Below are 19,098 nucleotides of genomic sequence, written 5' to 3'. Positions count from 1 at the left end.
CCCCCTATGATTGGAGACTCCATTGCCTAGGTGAATTCTGAAGGGAAGGATGTTATAGTAGATCTGTGATGTATGAAGGGACATAGGTCCTGGGAGCCCATAGTCTAGTGACTGGTTAAGCAAAGCCACAATGGTCTTATAGGCCAAAGTAGGACTGGTCTCCATCCTGAGGCCATAATTTGTTTATTGACCTTTCTGGCTCCTAGGACTAAGCTTCCAAGGTGAGATGGAAATAGAAGCCCTCATCTGGGTCCCATCAGTTAAATGGCTGTGGCCCAGCCAACCGCCCCAGTCCTCAGGACCACCTAAGCCTGATTTGGGGAGTTTTGATCTCTGATCTTCAGAGTGGGAAGAAATACAGATAAGACCCCATAGGACCCAGTTTTGTCCCTGTGGGCAGAGTGATCGTGGTCAATAGCAGGCCCTGCCCAGTGCCATTGACTGCGCTCCCTCTACCAGGTAACATCTCCCTCCTTTGAACAGTCAGCATAGCTCTGCCTTATGGGGCTGGAATGCCTGCAAATTTATTCCTCAGATAACAAAGGGCTACAAAGAGATACTAGAGATTATCTGGTCTAGTCTACTGAAATTCACATCTAGGGAGAAAATATTGAGGCCAAGAGCCCTAAGGTCAAATGACTGGTAGGCAAATTCTACCACATGCCAGGAAGTAGCAGGTTCAAACTGCACTGCAGGTTCCTGACTCCAGGTCCAGGGCTCTGTCCTCCCCTGTGGGGCATCTAGCCATGCTGTCAGCCTCCTCTACCTCCAGCCATGTCTTCTCTTGTTTTAACAGGTGAGCGTGATCTTAACTCTGATGGTGCCATACTATGCCATTGACACGGAATCCCCACTCATGGAGATGTTCGTAGCACATGGGTTCTATGCTGCAAAATTCATAGTGGCCATTGGTTCAGTGGCAGGACTGATAGTCAGCTTGCTGGGCTCCCTCTTCCCAATGCCACGGGTCATTTATGCCATGGCTGGTGATGGGCTCCTTTTCAGGTAAGCTCTATGCTCCATGGAATTCATTCTATTCTGTCATCCCTGTACAAGAAGGATGTCACCTGTTGTCAGCCTGACAATAATTTGATGTGAGTGCCTTTCCCATAGACAGTGGGACTTGTTAAATATTCTTGCAAGGGATTTGAATGAAATGAGCTCAGACCCTGAACTATCCCCTTGGTTTGACTCCGAGTCCCTCAATTCGGCACAAATTGATATCTTCCCCAACTTCCCACTTCCCCTCCTGTTTGACATTGTGAGCTCATTTTTGAAGATGGCGGATGCCAAATTGCTGCACCAGTGGCCTCTGGATGGAAGAGCCCACCCCAGGGATTTCTTAGGCTTGCCCTCACATTGGGTGATAATTACAACAATAAAACACTAGTTAACTTGCTCTGAACAGAACCTAATAATAGTAGCAACAGTGTTGTTGTTGTCAGTTGCCCTTGAGTCAGCTCTGACTCATGGCAACCTTATACACAACAGAACAAAACATTGCCTGATCCTGTGCCACCTTCATAATCGCTGGTACCACTTATTGAACATTTGTGTAAGCTGGATGCTTTATATACAGAATCCCAGCTTATTCCTTATGATAACTCTGTTTTGCAAATGCATAAAATAGGACCCAGAAAGGTGGGAAAACTTGCCTAAAGTTCCCCAGAACTGCCTGACTCAAAAGATCAAACTTTTAACCATGTCAATATGTTGACAGTCACATCCCCTAAAAGCCCCTAAAAATGACCCTGAAGTTATTTTAACCACATCAGTGTATCAACAGTTCCAGTCCCCTACATTAGCCATGAAGTGACCTATCTGCCCGTGGTAGGTACAAAGGGGATGTGGCCCCATCTCTTGGCTCCCAGTCCCCACTGTGTGAGGGACTTTCAGGAAAGGCATCCTTTTAACAACACAAAGCCAAGAGTAAACCAGGGAGAGCAAGGGACCCTTAGGGGTACAGAGAGAGCTGGCTCGGGGACTTTGTCTCTGAGGCAGTCATCTTCTGCTCCGTTTCCTCTTCCCCAATTGTTATTTCCCACACACCCTGAAGTCATCACCAGGTCAGAGCTGTCACGTTTGAGGAGATGGACAGATCGAGAAGACGATGAGGATGGAGGAGGTGTGACAATTTCACACATCCAAAAGGTTTTTCTGCTGTCAAAGAAAATGAAAAGATACTGGTGCTCCAAGCAGAGTTTATAGCCTTGTGTGAATCATGAAAATAAGCGAGGAACAGGAAAGAAGAGAGAGAGGAAGACCAGGAGGAGAAAGAAAAGGGGGGGGGGGCCTACCTGAGGCCTACTGGAACTGCTAAAAACGTACCTGCCATTTAATCACCCATATTGGTTTTCTCTTCTTCAACTGGTAACTTTTTTTACTGGTTTTCTCTTCTTCAACTCTTAACTAGCTGAACTTGAGCCTACCTCTATAAGAGCATGTTCTTAGTGACTGTGCTATTTTGCCAGCTAAATCCCTATGCTTTTGCTGTACAGCAGTAATTCTCAGGCTTTAGAAGACATCAGAATCCCCTGGATGTCTTTTAAAACATAGTATTCTGGGGCCCACCCCCAGAGATTCTGATGCAGTAGACCTGGGTGAAACCTGAGGATTCATAGTTCTAACAAGTTCTCCCTGATGCTGCTGACCCATGGACCACGCTTTGGATAACACATGGGTAGAGAACTCCCAAGCAGGTGTATGACTTCCTGGGACCATCAATTCTTCATGGCAAAGCCTGGGTTTCAATTGCGGTCTCTGACATACCTCCTAGATTCAATCAATCCTTCATATCACATACTGAAATAGGAACTTTAATAAAGAAGTTTGCCTCAAAACTAAAAAATTAAAGTAAATTCCCTTTGAATTATATTGTTCTCCCAGGAACCAAATCTTGGGATAGGAGAACAGCTGTATGTGTTTAATGTAGTGACTCGAGAAGTAACTTGGAGGAGCAGGACCTCAAGTTAAGCTGTAGTGGAATCAATCACCCTCTGTAGCCATCACCATCTGTAGCCACCATTAACCCTCTTCTTGCATCTCTCTCCAGGTTCTTGGCTCATGTGAGCTCCTACACAGAGACACCAGTGGTGGCCTGCATCGTGTCAGGGTTCCTGGCAGCACTCCTCTCACTGTTGGTCAGCCTGAGGGACTTGATAGAGATGATGTCCATCGGCACACTCCTTGCCTATACCTTGGTCTCTGTGTGTGTCTTGCTCCTTCGATACCAACCAGAGAGTAACATTGATGGTTTTGTAAAGTTCTTGTCTGAGGAACACACGAAGAAGAAGGAGGGCATTCTGGCTGACTGTGAGAAGGAAGTTTGTTCTCCTGTGAGTGAAGGGGAAGAGTTTTCCGGTCCAGCCACCAACACATGCGGGGCCAAGAACTTACCATCCTTGGGAGACAATGAGATGCTCATAGGAAAATCAGACAAGTCGGCTTACAATGTCAACCACCCCAACTATGGCACTGTGGACATAACCACAGGCATAGAAGCTGATGAATCTGAAAACATTTATCTCATCAAGTTGAAGAAACTGATTGGGCCCCGTTACTACACCATGAGGATCCGGCTGGGCCTTCCAGGCAAAATGGACCGGCCTACAGTAGCCACGGGGCACACGGTGACCATCTGTGTGCTTCTGCTCTTCATCCTCATGTTCATCTTCTGCTCCTTCATCATCTTTGGTTCCGACTACATCTCAGAGCAGAGCTGGTGGGCCATCCTTCTGGTTGTTCTGATGGTGCTGCTGATTAGCGCCCTGGTGTTCGTGATCCTGCAGCAGCCAGAGAATCCCAAGAAGCTGCCCTACATGGCCCCTTGCCTCCCCTTTGTGCCTGCCTTTGCCATGCTGGTGAACATCTATCTCATGCTAAAGCTGTCCACCATCACATGGATCCGGTTTGCTGTCTGGTGCTTCGTGGGTAAGCAACTTCTTTTGGAATATTGAGAGTTCCCTTTCAAGGCCTTAAAAAGGCTGATCCCAAAATTACCTCCTGGCTAGACTAGGCACCTCCTTTCTAAGATCAATCTGGCTGGCTCAACGGACCCTCGCTTTCTAAATTACAATCAATAAAGTCAGTTGTCCCTTTCCGCCTATTAGGGTCTTGGTCATTGGCTCTGGAAGAATTGTGCTAATCAAACCATCACTTCCATGAGTACTATTACTGGAAGCTCTTCTCATATTAGCATAACTAGTATCAGAAAAAGTCCACTTAAAGTGAATCCACATAAAATGGAGACCAAAATAGCAAAAGCAGGGGAGAAGGTGAAGGAGATTGATTGGAACTCTAACTTAGAAATTAAAAATTATAAAATATGCATTTGATCTTGCCCTTGACAAAATTAAAATAGCAGCCATGCTCTAATTTGTAAAATGAGCAAAGTATGAATAAAGTGTGGATCTTTCGGAATAATTTTTCTGACAAAATTGCATCTTGACACCGTTTAACATCCCTTCATATTTGACTTATAAAATATTCAAAAGTTTCTCAATTTTCCCCAAGATCCTTTCTTCATTGTTTAGCATTTTGATCATTCTCTTGTGAAGTTCCCATCATGTCATAATCATTATTTTTCTTCCCCACTTCTGTTAATAATTGATGTGACTCTATCAGATCCTCAACTGTCCACAGCTTTGGGTGGGAATTCGAACTGTTCTCCAACATCACTTTCATTGACTTCAGAAAGTCGTGTACCTTTTCCAAGATTTCCAGTTTTACATTGTGGCCAATTTATATTGTATTTGTAATATAACAATCACTGATGTTTATGAGATGGCTGGGGGTTACTGCTAGTGATAACTTGGGAAGAATGTTTCGGGGAAGACTAATTTTAAAATTCCTTAGTCACTATTTTTTCTGTTCCCTATACAACTTGGCTAACCTGATAACAAACACTTAGCTAAGGAGGAACCTAGGTGCTTTGAGGAATAGGAAAGTAATATAATAAACAGTCCTTGCCTTTAGGACAGGCAAGACAAATATACGTGTATAAACTAGGCTGCGGAGGCATTACAGAGACTTTTATCTACTTCTTGAGGTCAGGGATATGGGTGTTCAACCCTCTGTCATCTGGAACATAGTATATGCTCGATAAATACTTGTTAAATGACTACTAAGTACCCTTCAAAGGAGAAAAAAGAAATTTTCAGGCAGAATAACAGAGGGGACTTCAAGGAGGTAGAATTTAGATAGACATTTAGGTAAGATTTAGATAGAGAGAAGTAGGAAAAGCCATAGTGATCAAAGGAGAGGCCATGTGTCTTCCACTGGGTTTCACACCTCTAAAGGTCATCCTGTGCCTTCCTGCAACTGTGTTGTCCAACTTTTCACTACTCTAAGCCTCATCCCTCGTTATGCTTTAGAAGGATTTCTTAAGAGGACCCCACTGACTCATCAAGGTTTTAAACATTTATATGATTTATTCACAACCTCTCTTCTCTGTTTAAGCACTATTCCACTAGAATATGTAGCTAAGCATTGGAAAGATTTTACCGCGGGTAGAAGTGACCAAAGCAGGTAGAAACATTTTAGTCAAATAAATGTTGTCACATAACATAGCAGCTGTCAAATGAATGAAGGTATAGATACAAATACACATGGATTTAGTCATTCATTCACAGGCTGATAAAGCTGGAAGGGGCCTTCAATATCATCTAAAAACCCATTGTCATCAAGTTAATTCCAACTCATAGTGACCCTATAAGACAATAGAGCTGCCCCATAGGGTTTCCAAGGAACAGCTGGTGGATTCAAGCTGCTGACCTTTTGGTTAGTAGCTGTAGCTCTTAACCGCTGCACCACCAGGGCTCTTCAATATCATCTAGTACAACGTTATCCACAGTGTGGTGTCCATCCCATTATTGATACATGGGCTGATTTTAGAGAGTATACGAATGAACTTTCACAACAATTCCCATTTCACAGATGAGGAAACTGAGACACAGAAAGATTAAGTAACCTGCCCAAGATCACATAGCTGGGATATAGCAGAGCTAAGGTTAGTATTCGGGGTCCAGAATCCATGATTGTAGCCACTATACTAGAAACTTGACATACAAAAAACTAAAGTTCAGGAGACACTGACATGGTCTACGACCTCCCCCTCCTCTCTCTAAATTTTACAGAGTAAACTGAAACTTCAAAATGTTAAATACATGCTCAAGGTCAACAGGAGTTTAGTCACAGAGCTATCAGCAGAACCCAGAATCCCCCTGTTCAGACCTGGCACCTCTACCGCTCCACCAGGGTGTCTCTGAGCAGACTTTCTTATTTGATCAAAGTGTTTGATAAGAAGTTTGTGAGGATTAACACATAGCATCAGGCTGGCTTCACGGGTACACAACCTGTGTGGTCACACAGGGCCCCAGGCTTGGAAAGGGCCCCACGCTTGGTTTTATGTTCTGCTATTGGCATCTTGAAATTCTTTTTATAACAAATCAAAAAAAAAAAAAACTCATTGCCATCAAGTTCATGCCAATTCACAGTAGAGCTGCCCCATAGGGTTTCCAAAGAGCCCCTGTAAGAGTCAAACTGCTGACTTTTTAGTTAACAGCCAAGCTCTTAACCTCTGTGCCACCAGGGCTCCAATTTTTTAACAAGGAGCCCCAAATTCTCATTTTCCACTGATCCCTGCAAATTATGTAGCCTCTGTAGTTTCTGCAGCACCAGAGGCATTTTTCAAAAGTAGGGAGGTGGCAGGGACCTTCATTTTTGGAGTCAAGCAGCTCCCAGGTTCAAGTCACAGCTCTGCCACCTCCTTGTCTTACGACCTTAGGAAAGTTGCTTAACTTCTTTGGGCCTCAATTTACTCATCTGTAAAACCAAAAACCAATTGCCATACAGTAGATTTCAACTCATGGCGACCCCTTGTGCGTCAGAGTAGAAGTGTGCTCCATAGAGTTTGCTGTGGCTGACTTTTCGGAAGTAGGGCTCCAGCATTTTCTTCCCAGGTGCTTTGTGGGTAGACTCCAACTTCCAACCTTTTGATCAGTAGCTGAGTGTTTAGCCCTTTGCACTACCCAGGGTCCAAACTTGAACTGGTTGCTATTTGTGGCTTAAATAAGAAAATGTTGGCAGAATTAATATGAAATATTTACATGCTGCTGTTCTTTTGAAAATCTAAAATGATTTCTTGTCCCCCACTATGAACAAACTAGCTCTTGCAGGTCAAAGGTTGATGTGAACTTGTTCTCACTCAGGCTGCCTCCCAGTTAACAGCCTATGGGAAACTCCCTGAGACCCTTTTGTAACCTTGCTGATAGCACAAATTCCAAACTCCCTTCCAGAAACTGCCACTCACTGGCACAAGAGGTACCACCCTTGCAGCCCTGGGCTGTCCAAAGTAGAGGACACAGTAGCCTGCAATTCAACAAGCACCCAGGTCAGTTCAATGTGCTGCCCCACCAATGACCGCCCTGACAGGGAACACAACAAAGAGTCCCAGACAGAGCAGGGGAATAGTGTGGAGCAGAACTCAAATTCGTGTAAAAAGACCAGACTTAATGATCTAACAGAGACTGGAGAAACTCCCAAAACTATGGCTCCCTGATGCTCTGTTAACCCAGAACTGAAACCATTCCCAAAGCCCACTCTTCAGACAAAGATTAGACAGGGCTATAAAACAAAAAATAGTACACGTGAGGTGTGTGCTTCTTAGTTCAATCAGATACACGAGACCAAATGGGCAGCTCCAGTCCCGAGGCAGGATGAGAAGGTAGGAAGAGACAGGAATTGGTCAAATGGACACAGGCAACCTGGGGTGGGAAGGAGGAGTGTGCTGTCCCATTGTGGGAATTGCAACTAATGTCACAAAACAGTATGTATATATAAATTTTTATATGAAAAATTAACCTGAGCTGTAAACTTTCACCTAAAGCACAAAAACAAAAATGTGTAGCCCCGAAACCACATTTGGGAAGGATGGCTAGGATATCTGGCAGGTTCTGGCCACTGCTTTGATATCTTGCTCTGTACAGGCTGGCAAAGAGTACGTATCGCCCCAGTGCCCAGATTCTCAACCCTGGCTACACGTTAGAATCCCCTGGGCTACTTCTGAAACATACTATGCCCAGAACCCAGAAAATCAGGGATTTTCTGATTCAATTGGTCTGGTGTGGCAAGGCAATGGATATTTGTGAAAGCCCCTCTGCCTAGGTAATTTTAATGTACAGCCAGGGTTACAATGATTTAGATTAGTAGTTCTCAAAGTGGTTCCCAGACCAGCAGCATCAGCATCATCTAGGAAGTATTAGAAATGCAATTTTTAGATCCCATCCCAGACCTACCAAATCATTCTCTGATGGCAACTTAAGCTTTAACAAGCCCTCGAGGTTATTCTGATGTGCAGCTGCTCCACACTAATTTAGAGAGGAGAATAAGAAGAGATTTTCAAGCAGGGTTGTTCTTGTTAGGGGCCGTTGAGTCAGTTTTGACTCACAGCCACTCTATGTACAATTAGGCGTGGATTAACCAGAGGCACAGCAAGCAAGGTACAAAACCAAAACACCAAACCCACTGCCATCGAGTCGATTCCAACTCATAGCGACCGTATAGGACAGAGTAGAACTGCCCTGTAGAGTTTCCAAGAAGCTCCTGGCAGATTCGAACTGCCAACCTCTTGGTTAATAGCTGTAGCACTTAACCACTATGCCACCAGGGTTTCCAAGCAAGGTACCCAAAAAAAAAAAAAAAAAATGACGGGCTTAATTGTATTCATCTACTAATATGTAGTGAACAGTTTCACACGAGTTTCACTACATCTTTGGAACGCCTTTCTTTGGAATAGGCACAAATATGGATCTCTTCGAGTCGGTTGGCCAGGTAGCTGTCTTCCAAATTTTTTGGCATAGACAAGTGAGTGCTTCCAGCGCTGCATCTGTTTGTTGAAACATTTCAATTGGTAATTCTATCAGTTCCTGGGGGCTTGTTTTTCAACAGTGCCTTCAGTGCAGCTTGGACTTCTTCCTTCAATACCATCAGTTCTTGATCATGTGCTACCTCCTGAAATGGCTGAATGTCGGCCAAGACTTTTTGGTATAGTGACTGTGTGTTCCTTCCATCTTCTTTTGATGCTTCCTGTATCGTTCAATGTTTTACTCACAGATAGAATCATTCAATATTGCAACTCAAGGCTTCAATTTTTTCTTCAGTTCTTTCAACTTGAGAAGTGCTGAACATGTTCTTCCCTTTTATTTTTCCAACTCCAGGTCTTTACATGTTTCATTGTAATATTTTACTTTGTCTTCTCCAGCTGCCCTTTGAAATCTTCTGTTCAGCTCTTTTACTTTCTCATTTCTTCCATTCACTTTAGCTACTCTACATTCAAAAGGAAGTTTCAGAGTCTCTTCTGACATCCATTTTGGTCTTTTTTTCTGCATTTTTGATGACCTTTTGCTTTCTTCATGTATGATGTCCATGATGTCATCCCACAACTCATCTGGTCTTCAATCATTAGTGTTCAACGCGTCAAATCTGTTCTTGAGAATGCCTCTAAATTCTAAAGGTCATACTTTGGCTTTATGGACTGTTTAATTTTCTTTGGCTGCAACTTGAACATGAACAGTTGATAGTCTGTTCTGCAGTTCACCCCTGGCCTTGCTCTAATTGATGATATTGATCTTCTCCATCATCTCTTTCCACAGATGTAGTCGATTTGATTCCTGTTTGTATTCCATCTGGCACGGTCTACATGTATAGTCACTGTTTATGTTGCCGAAAAAAACTATTTCCAATGAATAGGTCATTGGTCTTGCAAAATTCTACCATGCCATGTCCAGCATCGTTTCTCTCACCAAGGCCATATTTTCCAACTATCAATCTTTCTTTGTTTCTGATTTTCACATTCCAATCACCAGTAATGATCAATGCATCTTGATGGCATGTTTCATCAATTTCAGACTGCAGAAGTTGGTAAAAATCTTCAATTTCCTCATCTTTGGCCTTAGTAGTTGCTAAGTAAATTTGAATAATGGTTGTATTAACTGGTCTTCCTTGGCATATGGATATTATCCTATCACTGACAGCATTTTACTTCAGAATGGATCTTGAAATGTTCTTTTTGACAATAAATGTGATGCCATTCTTCTTCAGTTTGTCCTTCCCAGCATAGTAGAGCATATGATTGTTCAATTCAAAACGGCCAATACCAGCCCATTCAGGTCACTAATGCCTAAATTATCAGTCTGTATGCATTCCATTTCATTTTTTGATGACTACAATTTTCCTGGAGTCATACTTCATACATTCCATGTTTCAATTATTAATGGATGTTTGCAGCTGTTTCTTCTCTTTTGTGCCACATCAGCAAATGAGGGTCCCAGGAGCTTGACTCCATCCACATTATTAAGGTCAACTCTACTTTGAGGAGGCAGCTCTTCCTCAGTTGTAATTGGAGCAAGTTCCAGCCTGAGGGGCTCATCTTCTGGCACCATATCAGACAATGTTCTGCTGTATTCATAAGGTTTTCACTGGCCAATATTTTCAGAAGTAGATCACCAGGTCCTTCTTTCTAGTCTGTCTTAGTCTGGAAACTCCACTGAAGCCTGTCCACCATGTGTGACCCTGCTGGTATCTGAAATACTGGTGGCATAGCTTCCAGCAATACAGCAACGTGCAAGCCACCACAGTACAACAAACTGACAGATGAGTAGTGGGCAAGCGGGGCAGATAGTTTAATTATTAAACTCCCTGTTTTTCAAAAATAAACTTTTGCATAAATTTATCCATCCCACAACTCCAAACTGACTTATAAAATCTTCAAAGGTTTTATAGGATAAATACCTCACCTCTACACTTATGGGGGTTCGAACCCACCAGTGGCTTCTCAAAAGAAAAGACCTGAAAATCTGCTTCTGTAAAGATTATAGCCTAGAAAACCCTATGGAGCAGTTGTACTCTGTAATATGTGGGGTTGCCATCAATCGGAATCAACTTGACTGCAAAGGGTTTGGTGCTTTGGTTTTCTTAATATTTGTAAAATCCATTCATGTTGCTACTTGTAGTTTGTTCATACTGATTGCTGTTTACCATTCCACTGAGTTAATATCCCACAATAGGTGTAGCCATTCTATTTTCCATGGACATTTGGGCCATTTCCAGTTTGGGGATATTATGAATAGAGCTGCTATGAACATCACATACATATTTTTTGTGGATACGTAGACACAATTCTGTTGGGTGTCTGTTGAGTTGGAAGTAGAATTGCTGGCTCAGATTACTGAATTTTTAATAAGATTGAATTACATCCCATGACCCCTTACCTCTCAAATAAAATAATGGTTCCCAACTCCATTTTACAGATGAGACACTGAGGCATTAACTAAAGTGACTTCATATTAGATCTCTTGCAGGGCCAGAGAGAGAGCCTCCCCACCTTCCACGCTAAACCTGCTCTTCCTGGCCACACCATATTAAACAAATCTTATTGTTGTTTTAACCAATAAGCTTATGGTGATATTAAAAATAATAATATTCAGCAACAGTCGCAGTTGGCCGTGATTGCAGAGGGTGGGGAGGACACCTTCTCCTTACCATCCAGTCTTCATTTCTGCATTGACAATTGTCTGTTTTGGAAATTTGATCCCAGAGTAATAAAAACAAAAAAGGTCTCTGGGCATAACAGAGTGCTTCAGTTATCTGCAGCAGGCAGGGCTTCCTGCTGGAAAGTGTGCCCCAGGAAGAGGCAGCTCCACCCCACGGAGGTCAAAGGCCACCTCTCCTCAGGCCGAGCTTGGAGCTGTACACAGAGGACAGGAAACTCCGGAGGACCCTAGAGGTTAGGGGCCTGCTCTTCGACCTGGGTTTGTTCCTGAAGATTGGAAATCTGCTCTTGCTTATCCACAGGTTACCAAGTCTCTTTTCAGAGTGGAGTTTTTATTCTAAGTTTACTCCCACAGGATCTAGACACCCACCTCTCCCCACCCCTTTCACTTCTGGGTTTGAGGCCATTTGCTTAATTTTCAACGAAAAGTGTAAACGTGTTTCATCAGCTGATGCTGAGGGCAGAAGCAGGCTCGGCATTTCTGAACCTTCATTGGGGGCCCCTGGGTGGGATGGGAACTGCCCTCGGTTTAGAGTCCAGAGACAGGCATTCTGGTGCCATTCCAGCCACAACTGTACTGCACAGTCCTTCAGTTCTCTGGGATGATGGATGACAGTGCGCCTTTTTGTAAAGGACTTTACAATCACAAGGTGTTTTATGACATAAAGACAGCGCACTCAAGCGCTGAAGGCATGATTCTTCATTCTGTCCAGCCCAAACCACTCTCAGGCACATTCTCCACTGGGGGACTTCTGTCTGGAAGAGAAGCCAACTCTCCCCTGCCCCCCTACTTTGGAACATTTCTCTTACTGAAAACAGCCTCTCACAGAACTCATGGCCATTGCCTTTGACCAGAGCTGGCGTTCAGCCATGTGCCCTGTACAGCTATGTCTTGTTACTACAGTGAAATGCTTCTATGTCTGCTGCTAACAGGCCACTGCCCTGATCTCCTCCTCCCAAGTGTCCCCTGCTGCCCTGGCCACACCAGGCACCCCACACCCTAGTGCCCCCCACCCCTTACCGCTCCAGCATGGCCCAGCAGGGGTCCTCCAATCCCTGCTGTAGCATGAAAGCTGACTCCCTTCTGATTTTTAATATCACTCTGCCCTATAACCAGTCTCTCATAGATAGATATACGATGTATAACTACAAAAGAATTGAACCAAGTGTTTAAGAATCAGCAGAATTAAATATCCAAATAGAATAAATAGTATCATTTATTTATTAGCCATCTTATTCTTGAGGCTTGGTTCCAAATGACTTTCAGCTTATGCCAAAATCAAACTCACTCTTAAAAGATAAAACTTGGCCATGTGTAAGGGTTGACAAAAGAATGTGATGTCAGTCCCAGTGACAATCTTAAATAATGACACCAAGAAAAAAAAAAAGATTTCAAGCAAAGATAGCCTCATTGAAATAAGGGCATACCCTCTTAAGGTGACTACTTTAAAGGGTTTTTCCACATGTGTATAATAATTCAGGAAAATTTTAATACTGGGTGGACATCAGATGGCATTAAGGAATTATTGCTCATTTTTAGATGTGATAATACTATATTACATTTTTTAAAGGAGTCTTCATTTTAAAGATTTGTTGTTGTTGTTGTTGTTGTTGTCATCAAGTCAATTCTGATTCATGGCGACCCCATGTGTGCAGAATAGAACTGCTTCATAGGGTTTCCAAAGGCTGATTTTTTGGAAGTAGGTCTCCAGGCCTGTCTTTCGAGGTGCCTCTCGGTGGGTCCAAACAGCCAACCTTTTGGCAAGTAGTGAGCACTTACCATTGGCGCCACCCAGGGACTCTGATTGGGTGGCGCAAATGGTTAAGCTCTGGACTGCTAACTGAAACATTGGTGGTTGAAACCCACCCAGAAATGGACCGGAAGTAAGGCCCAGCCATCTGCTTCCAGACAAAAAGTCACTGCCTTGAAAACCCTATGAAACAGCTCTACTCTGCAATCATGACGTCGCCATGAGTCAGAGTCATTTCAATGGGAACTAAAACAACAACAATTTTAGAGGTACAGACTGAAATATTACAATGAAACAAGACAGAAGAGATTTGTTTCAAGATCATCTAATAGGGCAGAGGAGTGACTGCTGGGGGGAAGCTGAGTGACGAGGATGTGGGGGGTTCATTATACTATTCTCCACTTTTGTGTGTGTTCAAAAGTTAAGCATTGGTGTTTTCAGTCTGTACCTCATAGATGAGAGAAAAACAGATAGGAGCACCCTGGATTAGGGTATGGAGAGACCTGGAAGACAGTCCAACCACTCTCCATGTTGCCATAGACAACCCCTTACATTTTCTGTGCCCACTTTCCTTTCTGTGAAATGTACATAATCATAACCCACGCACACACACACTTCTACCCAAACAGGCTAAAAAGAGCCTAAGTAAAAGAACATTTGTATAACATTTTGAGTTCCTTGGAGGAAAGGTGCAACATAAATGATGCATTATTTTAGGACCTTGCCCCAAGAGGTGTTGTGTGAAGCTTAGTTTAGACGGTTTAGGATTCCCAGGATCCTCACAGATTTTTCAGAAACTACCTCATGCTTAGTTCTCTCAGCCAACTGAAAAAAGGAGCAGAAACAAAACACCCTGCTTCTACACAGGAGGCTTTTAGCAGCTCTGTTTACTCCTCCAACACAAAGCCCTTGTTATGTGTGACAGATGGTAGTACATGTTTCTCCTTTCTCTTTCTTCCTTCATTTGTCCCCCTCTCTTTCTTTGTCTCCCTCCAGTTTTCCTTTTTCTCCAATATTCCTCTGCCACACACCACTTTTCCTGAATTGACTCAAGGGGCAGCAAGAAGGATAAATACAAAACTGAATACCAACACCAAAGAGAAGGCTTTTGCCGGAGCTGGCTATGTATTCCATCAGGGTGCCACAATTGCTTCGTGGTTCGCAGTGCTCATATTTAAACTGCATTTTTCAAGACAGAGTGACACACCTTTGAAACTGCAGGGGGCTCAGAGCAAACATGAAAAGGCCCATAAATATTTATGTGGCAGCTTTCCATGAGTTGTTTTCCCAAAGTAAATCATAGTCGATGTGCACACATATGTACACACACACACACACAAGTGTTCATTCCAAACCTAGCCACACCCAAGGAAAGGTTAGGGGTTCAAACCCACCAGCTGCTCAGTGGAAGAAAGACCTGGCATTCTGCTTCAATAAAGATTGACAGCCTTGGAAAACCTACGGGGCAGTTCTACGTTGTCCTGTAGGGTTACTATATGTTGGAATCAACTCGATGGCAATGGCTTTGGCTTTGTTTATAAACCAGCCTGCAAGGGAGGGAGGGAGGGAGTGGAGGATTTGATCAGCAAGAGATTTTTCTCTACCCATATGGAATGCTGTTTCTGCCGTTCTGACCCAGGCAGTCATAATCTTTCCCAACTTCTGTTACTTCTCCTGTAAAATGAAGGTAGTAGAATAGGTGGCTAATCTATAGTGTTTGCCCTCTCTAGACATCTATGATTCTATGAGCAATCACACCAAGGTTTTTGGAGAATTCTCATAACTGTGAATCTGCTTGATTCCCTAATACCTGGTAGGGGCAGGGAAGGTCTATTAGGATGGATGTCATAGCAAAGCCTGACAATGACATGTCTGGTGGCAGAAGATGAAAGTTAGGGACAAAAGGAGGGGAAAACATGGCATTGCATTCAATGGGGAAAATAACTCATCCGTAAGTAGGATCAAGAAGAGGATCCAAGAGGAAAGAACTGGCATAATAGATTCTGGGTTAGGAGTCAAGACTTGGCACCTACCTGGATATCTAGGAGAAAAGACCACAAAAGATAAAACTGGGCAAAAGGAAGTATGTACCCGCAGATCCCCTTGTTGTTGTTGCTGCTGTTGTTAGGTGCCATCAAGTCAGTTCCAACTCATAGTGACAAGAGAGTGAAACACTGCCTAGTCCTGCACCATCCTCATAATAATTGCTATGCTTGAGCCCATTGTTGCAGCCACTGTGTCAACCCATCTCATTGAGGGTCTCCCTCTTTTTCACTGACCCTCTACCAAGCATGATGTCCCTACCCAGGGAGTGGTTCCTCCTGATAACATGTCCAAAATATGTGAGACGAAGTGGCGTAGTGGTTAAGTGTTTGGCTTCTAACCAAAAGGTTTGCAGTTTGAATCCACCAGCTGCTCCTTGGAAACCCTGTGGGGTAGTTCTGCCCTGTCCTACAGGGTGACTATGAGTCGGAATCAACTTGACAGCAACAGGCAGAGCCCCTTGGTCACCTGAAATTCATCTCAGGTCCCAAACATGCTTCAGACAGCAACATTCTCCCAGAACAGGCATTCTGGCCCCTTTAGACAAGCCCTTGATTTGATATCTCGCTCTACACAAGGATAATAACTACACCCCACGCCCAGGTAAGAAAGAGTAAAGGCTCAAAAAGATGAGGTTGCCATTTGAGAAGTAATAGCTACAGCTGCAAATGATTAACTCTAGGATTCACTACCAATTAGGACTATAAATCTCTGCTTACTTTGGCTCCTAGAAAGCTGATTTCACTGGGGCAGGGGCGGGCGGGGGAGGGGGTGGCATTTGAGACAATGAGGGAGAAATCCGAGCTTAAAAAGACACACTTCAAATGCAAAAGCAAGCAGGGTGTCTCAAGCACCAGAGCAGCAAAGCAGGCTGGATTTGTGGTTCTAAGCGGACAACCCAGAAGACGCCTTCAGGTTTAGCAAAGTCAGAGACTGCTGCCACCAGAAGAGAGCGTCAGGGGCCCAGAAGGAGGTTGCCTGATTCACTGGACCCCAGTCAGTGGCCAGGTCGTAGCATCCCCCCAGGTGGTGGCCGAGCACGTGAATCAGACACTTGATGTCCCTTATCTCAGGGGTTCTCAGCCTTGGCTGACCACTGGAATCTCCTGTGAAGCTTCGCAAACATACCTACGCCTGGGTCTCACTGCGGACTAATTAAAGCAGAATTATTAGGGCTGAGGCTTGGGTATCAGTGTTCAAAAACTCCCCAGGTGATGCTCAACTGCAGCTAGGGTTAAGAACCACAATTTATTTCATTCTCACAACAACCCCATTAAAGGTACTCTAACTCTCATGACTTTGCAGAGGAGAAAACTGAAACCCAGAGAGGGAAAGTAACTGATCCAGGTTACACAGCTCCTAGTGATGGAGGCAGAATTTGAACCCAAAGCTCGCCCTCTTAATCAAAATGCTTTATCACCTTCCAAAGCCATGCTTCTCAGCTTTCCAGGCACTGAAACTTTGTGGGCTCTTCAGGTTAGAAAATGAGGCTCCAAAACTATATTTATAAATTGTTTCTAAAAAAAACTAATAGAAATGAAACATTAACCTGTAATACTGCTACATAATAACTAGTGTGCCAAGTTTCTTTCCTTTGTTGGAATGACGTCAACACAGAAAAGTTGCATTGGTCTTTTCATGCTTATCAGGAGTTTTCATTCATTCATTCAACAAACATTAATTAAGGGCCAGTTTTCGGCAGAGTTATTTAATGAGTTGCAGAGACAGACAGGTAAAGAGATCACCACAGGAAGATGTGCTCAGAGCTGTAACAGTGGCATGCTCCATACACTCTGTGAGTCCCCAGAAGAAAGCAGGCAGCTCTGGGTGGCAGTGATATATTATACCTTTGGTCAGTGAAAAATGGCAAGGTAAATTATAAGATAACGTATGCATGTTGCTAAGTGGCGATACAAAAGATGGGGTCCCTAAATAGAGGCAGGGAATAATAAAATCTATGAGAATGTTGGTAACACACTGTCGCTGATCCATAAATATTTAAAAAATGCAGAGTCCCTGGGTGATGCAAACAGTTAATGCACTTGGCTGCTAACCGAAAAGTTGGCAGTTTCAAGTCCACCCAGAGGTGCCTTGGAAGAAAGGCCTGGCAATCTACATCTGAAAAATCAGCCATGGAACACCCTCTGGAGCACAATTCTATTCTGACACATATGCGGTGGCCATGAGTCCCAGTCGACTCTACAACAACTGGTTAGAAAAGGCAGGTTCCGGGCTGTCACTGCACGAATGTAGTGAACTGAACAGCAACCTAGAGAGCGAGTGTCCTGTCTAAAGTCACCTACTCTCACTTCCACCCAATAATTGCCATATAGAAGTGTGGGTGCCATGTTGTCACCTTCTGACCTTTTTAGGGAAAGCTGGAAATATGCATTGTTTAGAACAAGATCTCTGCACTTGCAAATGGCATCGAATTAGAGTCTTTTCAAAACACCGTGTAGACCGAAGAAAGCACACCCACACCAGGTCTGGTTTCGCCATCGACCAAGATCTCCCCTCTAGACCCGAGGGTCCCAAAGCACCTGCTCATCCACCTGTGCCCTTCCTCCCCTGCAGGTATGCTCATTTACTTTGGGTACGGCATCTGGAACAGCACCCTGGAAATCAGCGCGCGGGAGGAAGCCCTGCACCAGAGCACGTACCAGCGCTACGACGTTGATGACCCCTTCTCGGCGGAAGAGGGTTTCTCCTACGCCACAGAGGGTGAGAGCCAGGAGGGCTGGGGCGGGCCGGCCGAAGACAAAGGCTTCTATTACCAGCAGATGTCAGATGCGAAGCCAAACAGCCGGACAAGTAGCAAAGCTAAGAGCAAAAGCAAACACAAACAGAACTCAGAAGCCCTGATAGCAAACGATGAGTTAGATTACTCTCCAGAGTAGGAGTAAACACGTAAGAGGGTGGAGATGACCAGGATTTATTTTCAGTCATTTGATCTGTGGGCTAGAATGTGAACTGTTTTGGCTCTCATTTCACAAACCCAGCCTCCCCCAAAGTCAGTCCCCTGTCATAGCCTGTCATTTGCTCCTTTTGCTCTTCAGGATAGTTGGGTTGAAGGGTTGGTTCCCTCATGAAAAGCTAAACGAGAGGCTACAAGAAATTCTATCTTAGGTGCAACCATCAGAGCTGATGGTAGCAAATGTTTCCTAGGTCTTTGCTTTGCTGCTTAGATCTTTCTGCTTCTTACTGAGACCCCAAGAAGCAAGGAGCAGGCTTCCTGGACCACACGGAGGCTGCAGCTCCTCTGGGAGATGAGCCAAGGCAGGTGGGAGTGTGCAGGCAGCACCTCGACCACCTGAGACCGGAGGGGCAAAGCTCTGTTCCCAGCATGTCGGGCTGAGGGTGGCTCCCCTAGGCCAGGGTGGGCAGGCTAGAGTTGGCGCTTCCTGAGCAAGCAACATTTTGTCCTGAAATCTCACAAAAAACAAACTCACGGAGAAGACACATGATTCTCTTCATTCATCAATGTGTCACTGTCTCCAAACCATATGTGAAGGTCCAGCAGAGATGAGGGTCTCTGAGACCATTTCCCCAAAGGTTTCTGCTTCACCAAAAATTACTTATGCAAGCCCAATAACATGGTGAAAAGCACCAAGAAAGCTCAACTTCAATGCCCAAAAAAATTAAATGGCCATCTCTTGCAGGGAAGGCCGGCAGGGCATTGGCAGAAATTACCTCTCTGTCATGCCTTCTCTTATACCAGACTCTAAGCTCCTCCTGGCACCATGAAAGAGGGCAAAG

At 44.1% G+C, this 19,098-nt stretch overlaps 1 protein-coding gene across 1 annotated transcript in view; it reads left to right on the top strand.

Annotated features, from left to right (window-relative positions):
- Positions 1-18,408, top strand: part of SLC7A14 (solute carrier family 7 member 14) — a 63,971-nt gene extending 45,563 nt beyond the window's left edge. The window contains exons 5-7 of the mRNA XM_003416240.3: positions 797-1,005; positions 3,053-3,930; positions 17,917-18,408. Coding sequence (XP_003416288.1) covers positions 797-1,005; positions 3,053-3,930; positions 17,917-18,239 — 1,410 coding nt within the window. The 3' untranslated portion in view covers positions 18,240-18,408. The remainder of the gene's footprint in view (positions 1-796; positions 1,006-3,052; positions 3,931-17,916) is intronic.
- Positions 18,409-19,098: the final 690 nt, after the last annotated feature.

The sequence above is a fragment of the Loxodonta africana genome, chromosome 23 (assembly GCF_030014295.1).
Source record: "Loxodonta africana isolate mLoxAfr1 chromosome 23, mLoxAfr1.hap2, whole genome shotgun sequence".
Lineage (NCBI taxonomy): Eukaryota > Metazoa > Chordata > Mammalia > Proboscidea > Elephantidae > Loxodonta > Loxodonta africana.
This window is presented reverse-complemented; position numbering and strand designations above follow the sequence as displayed.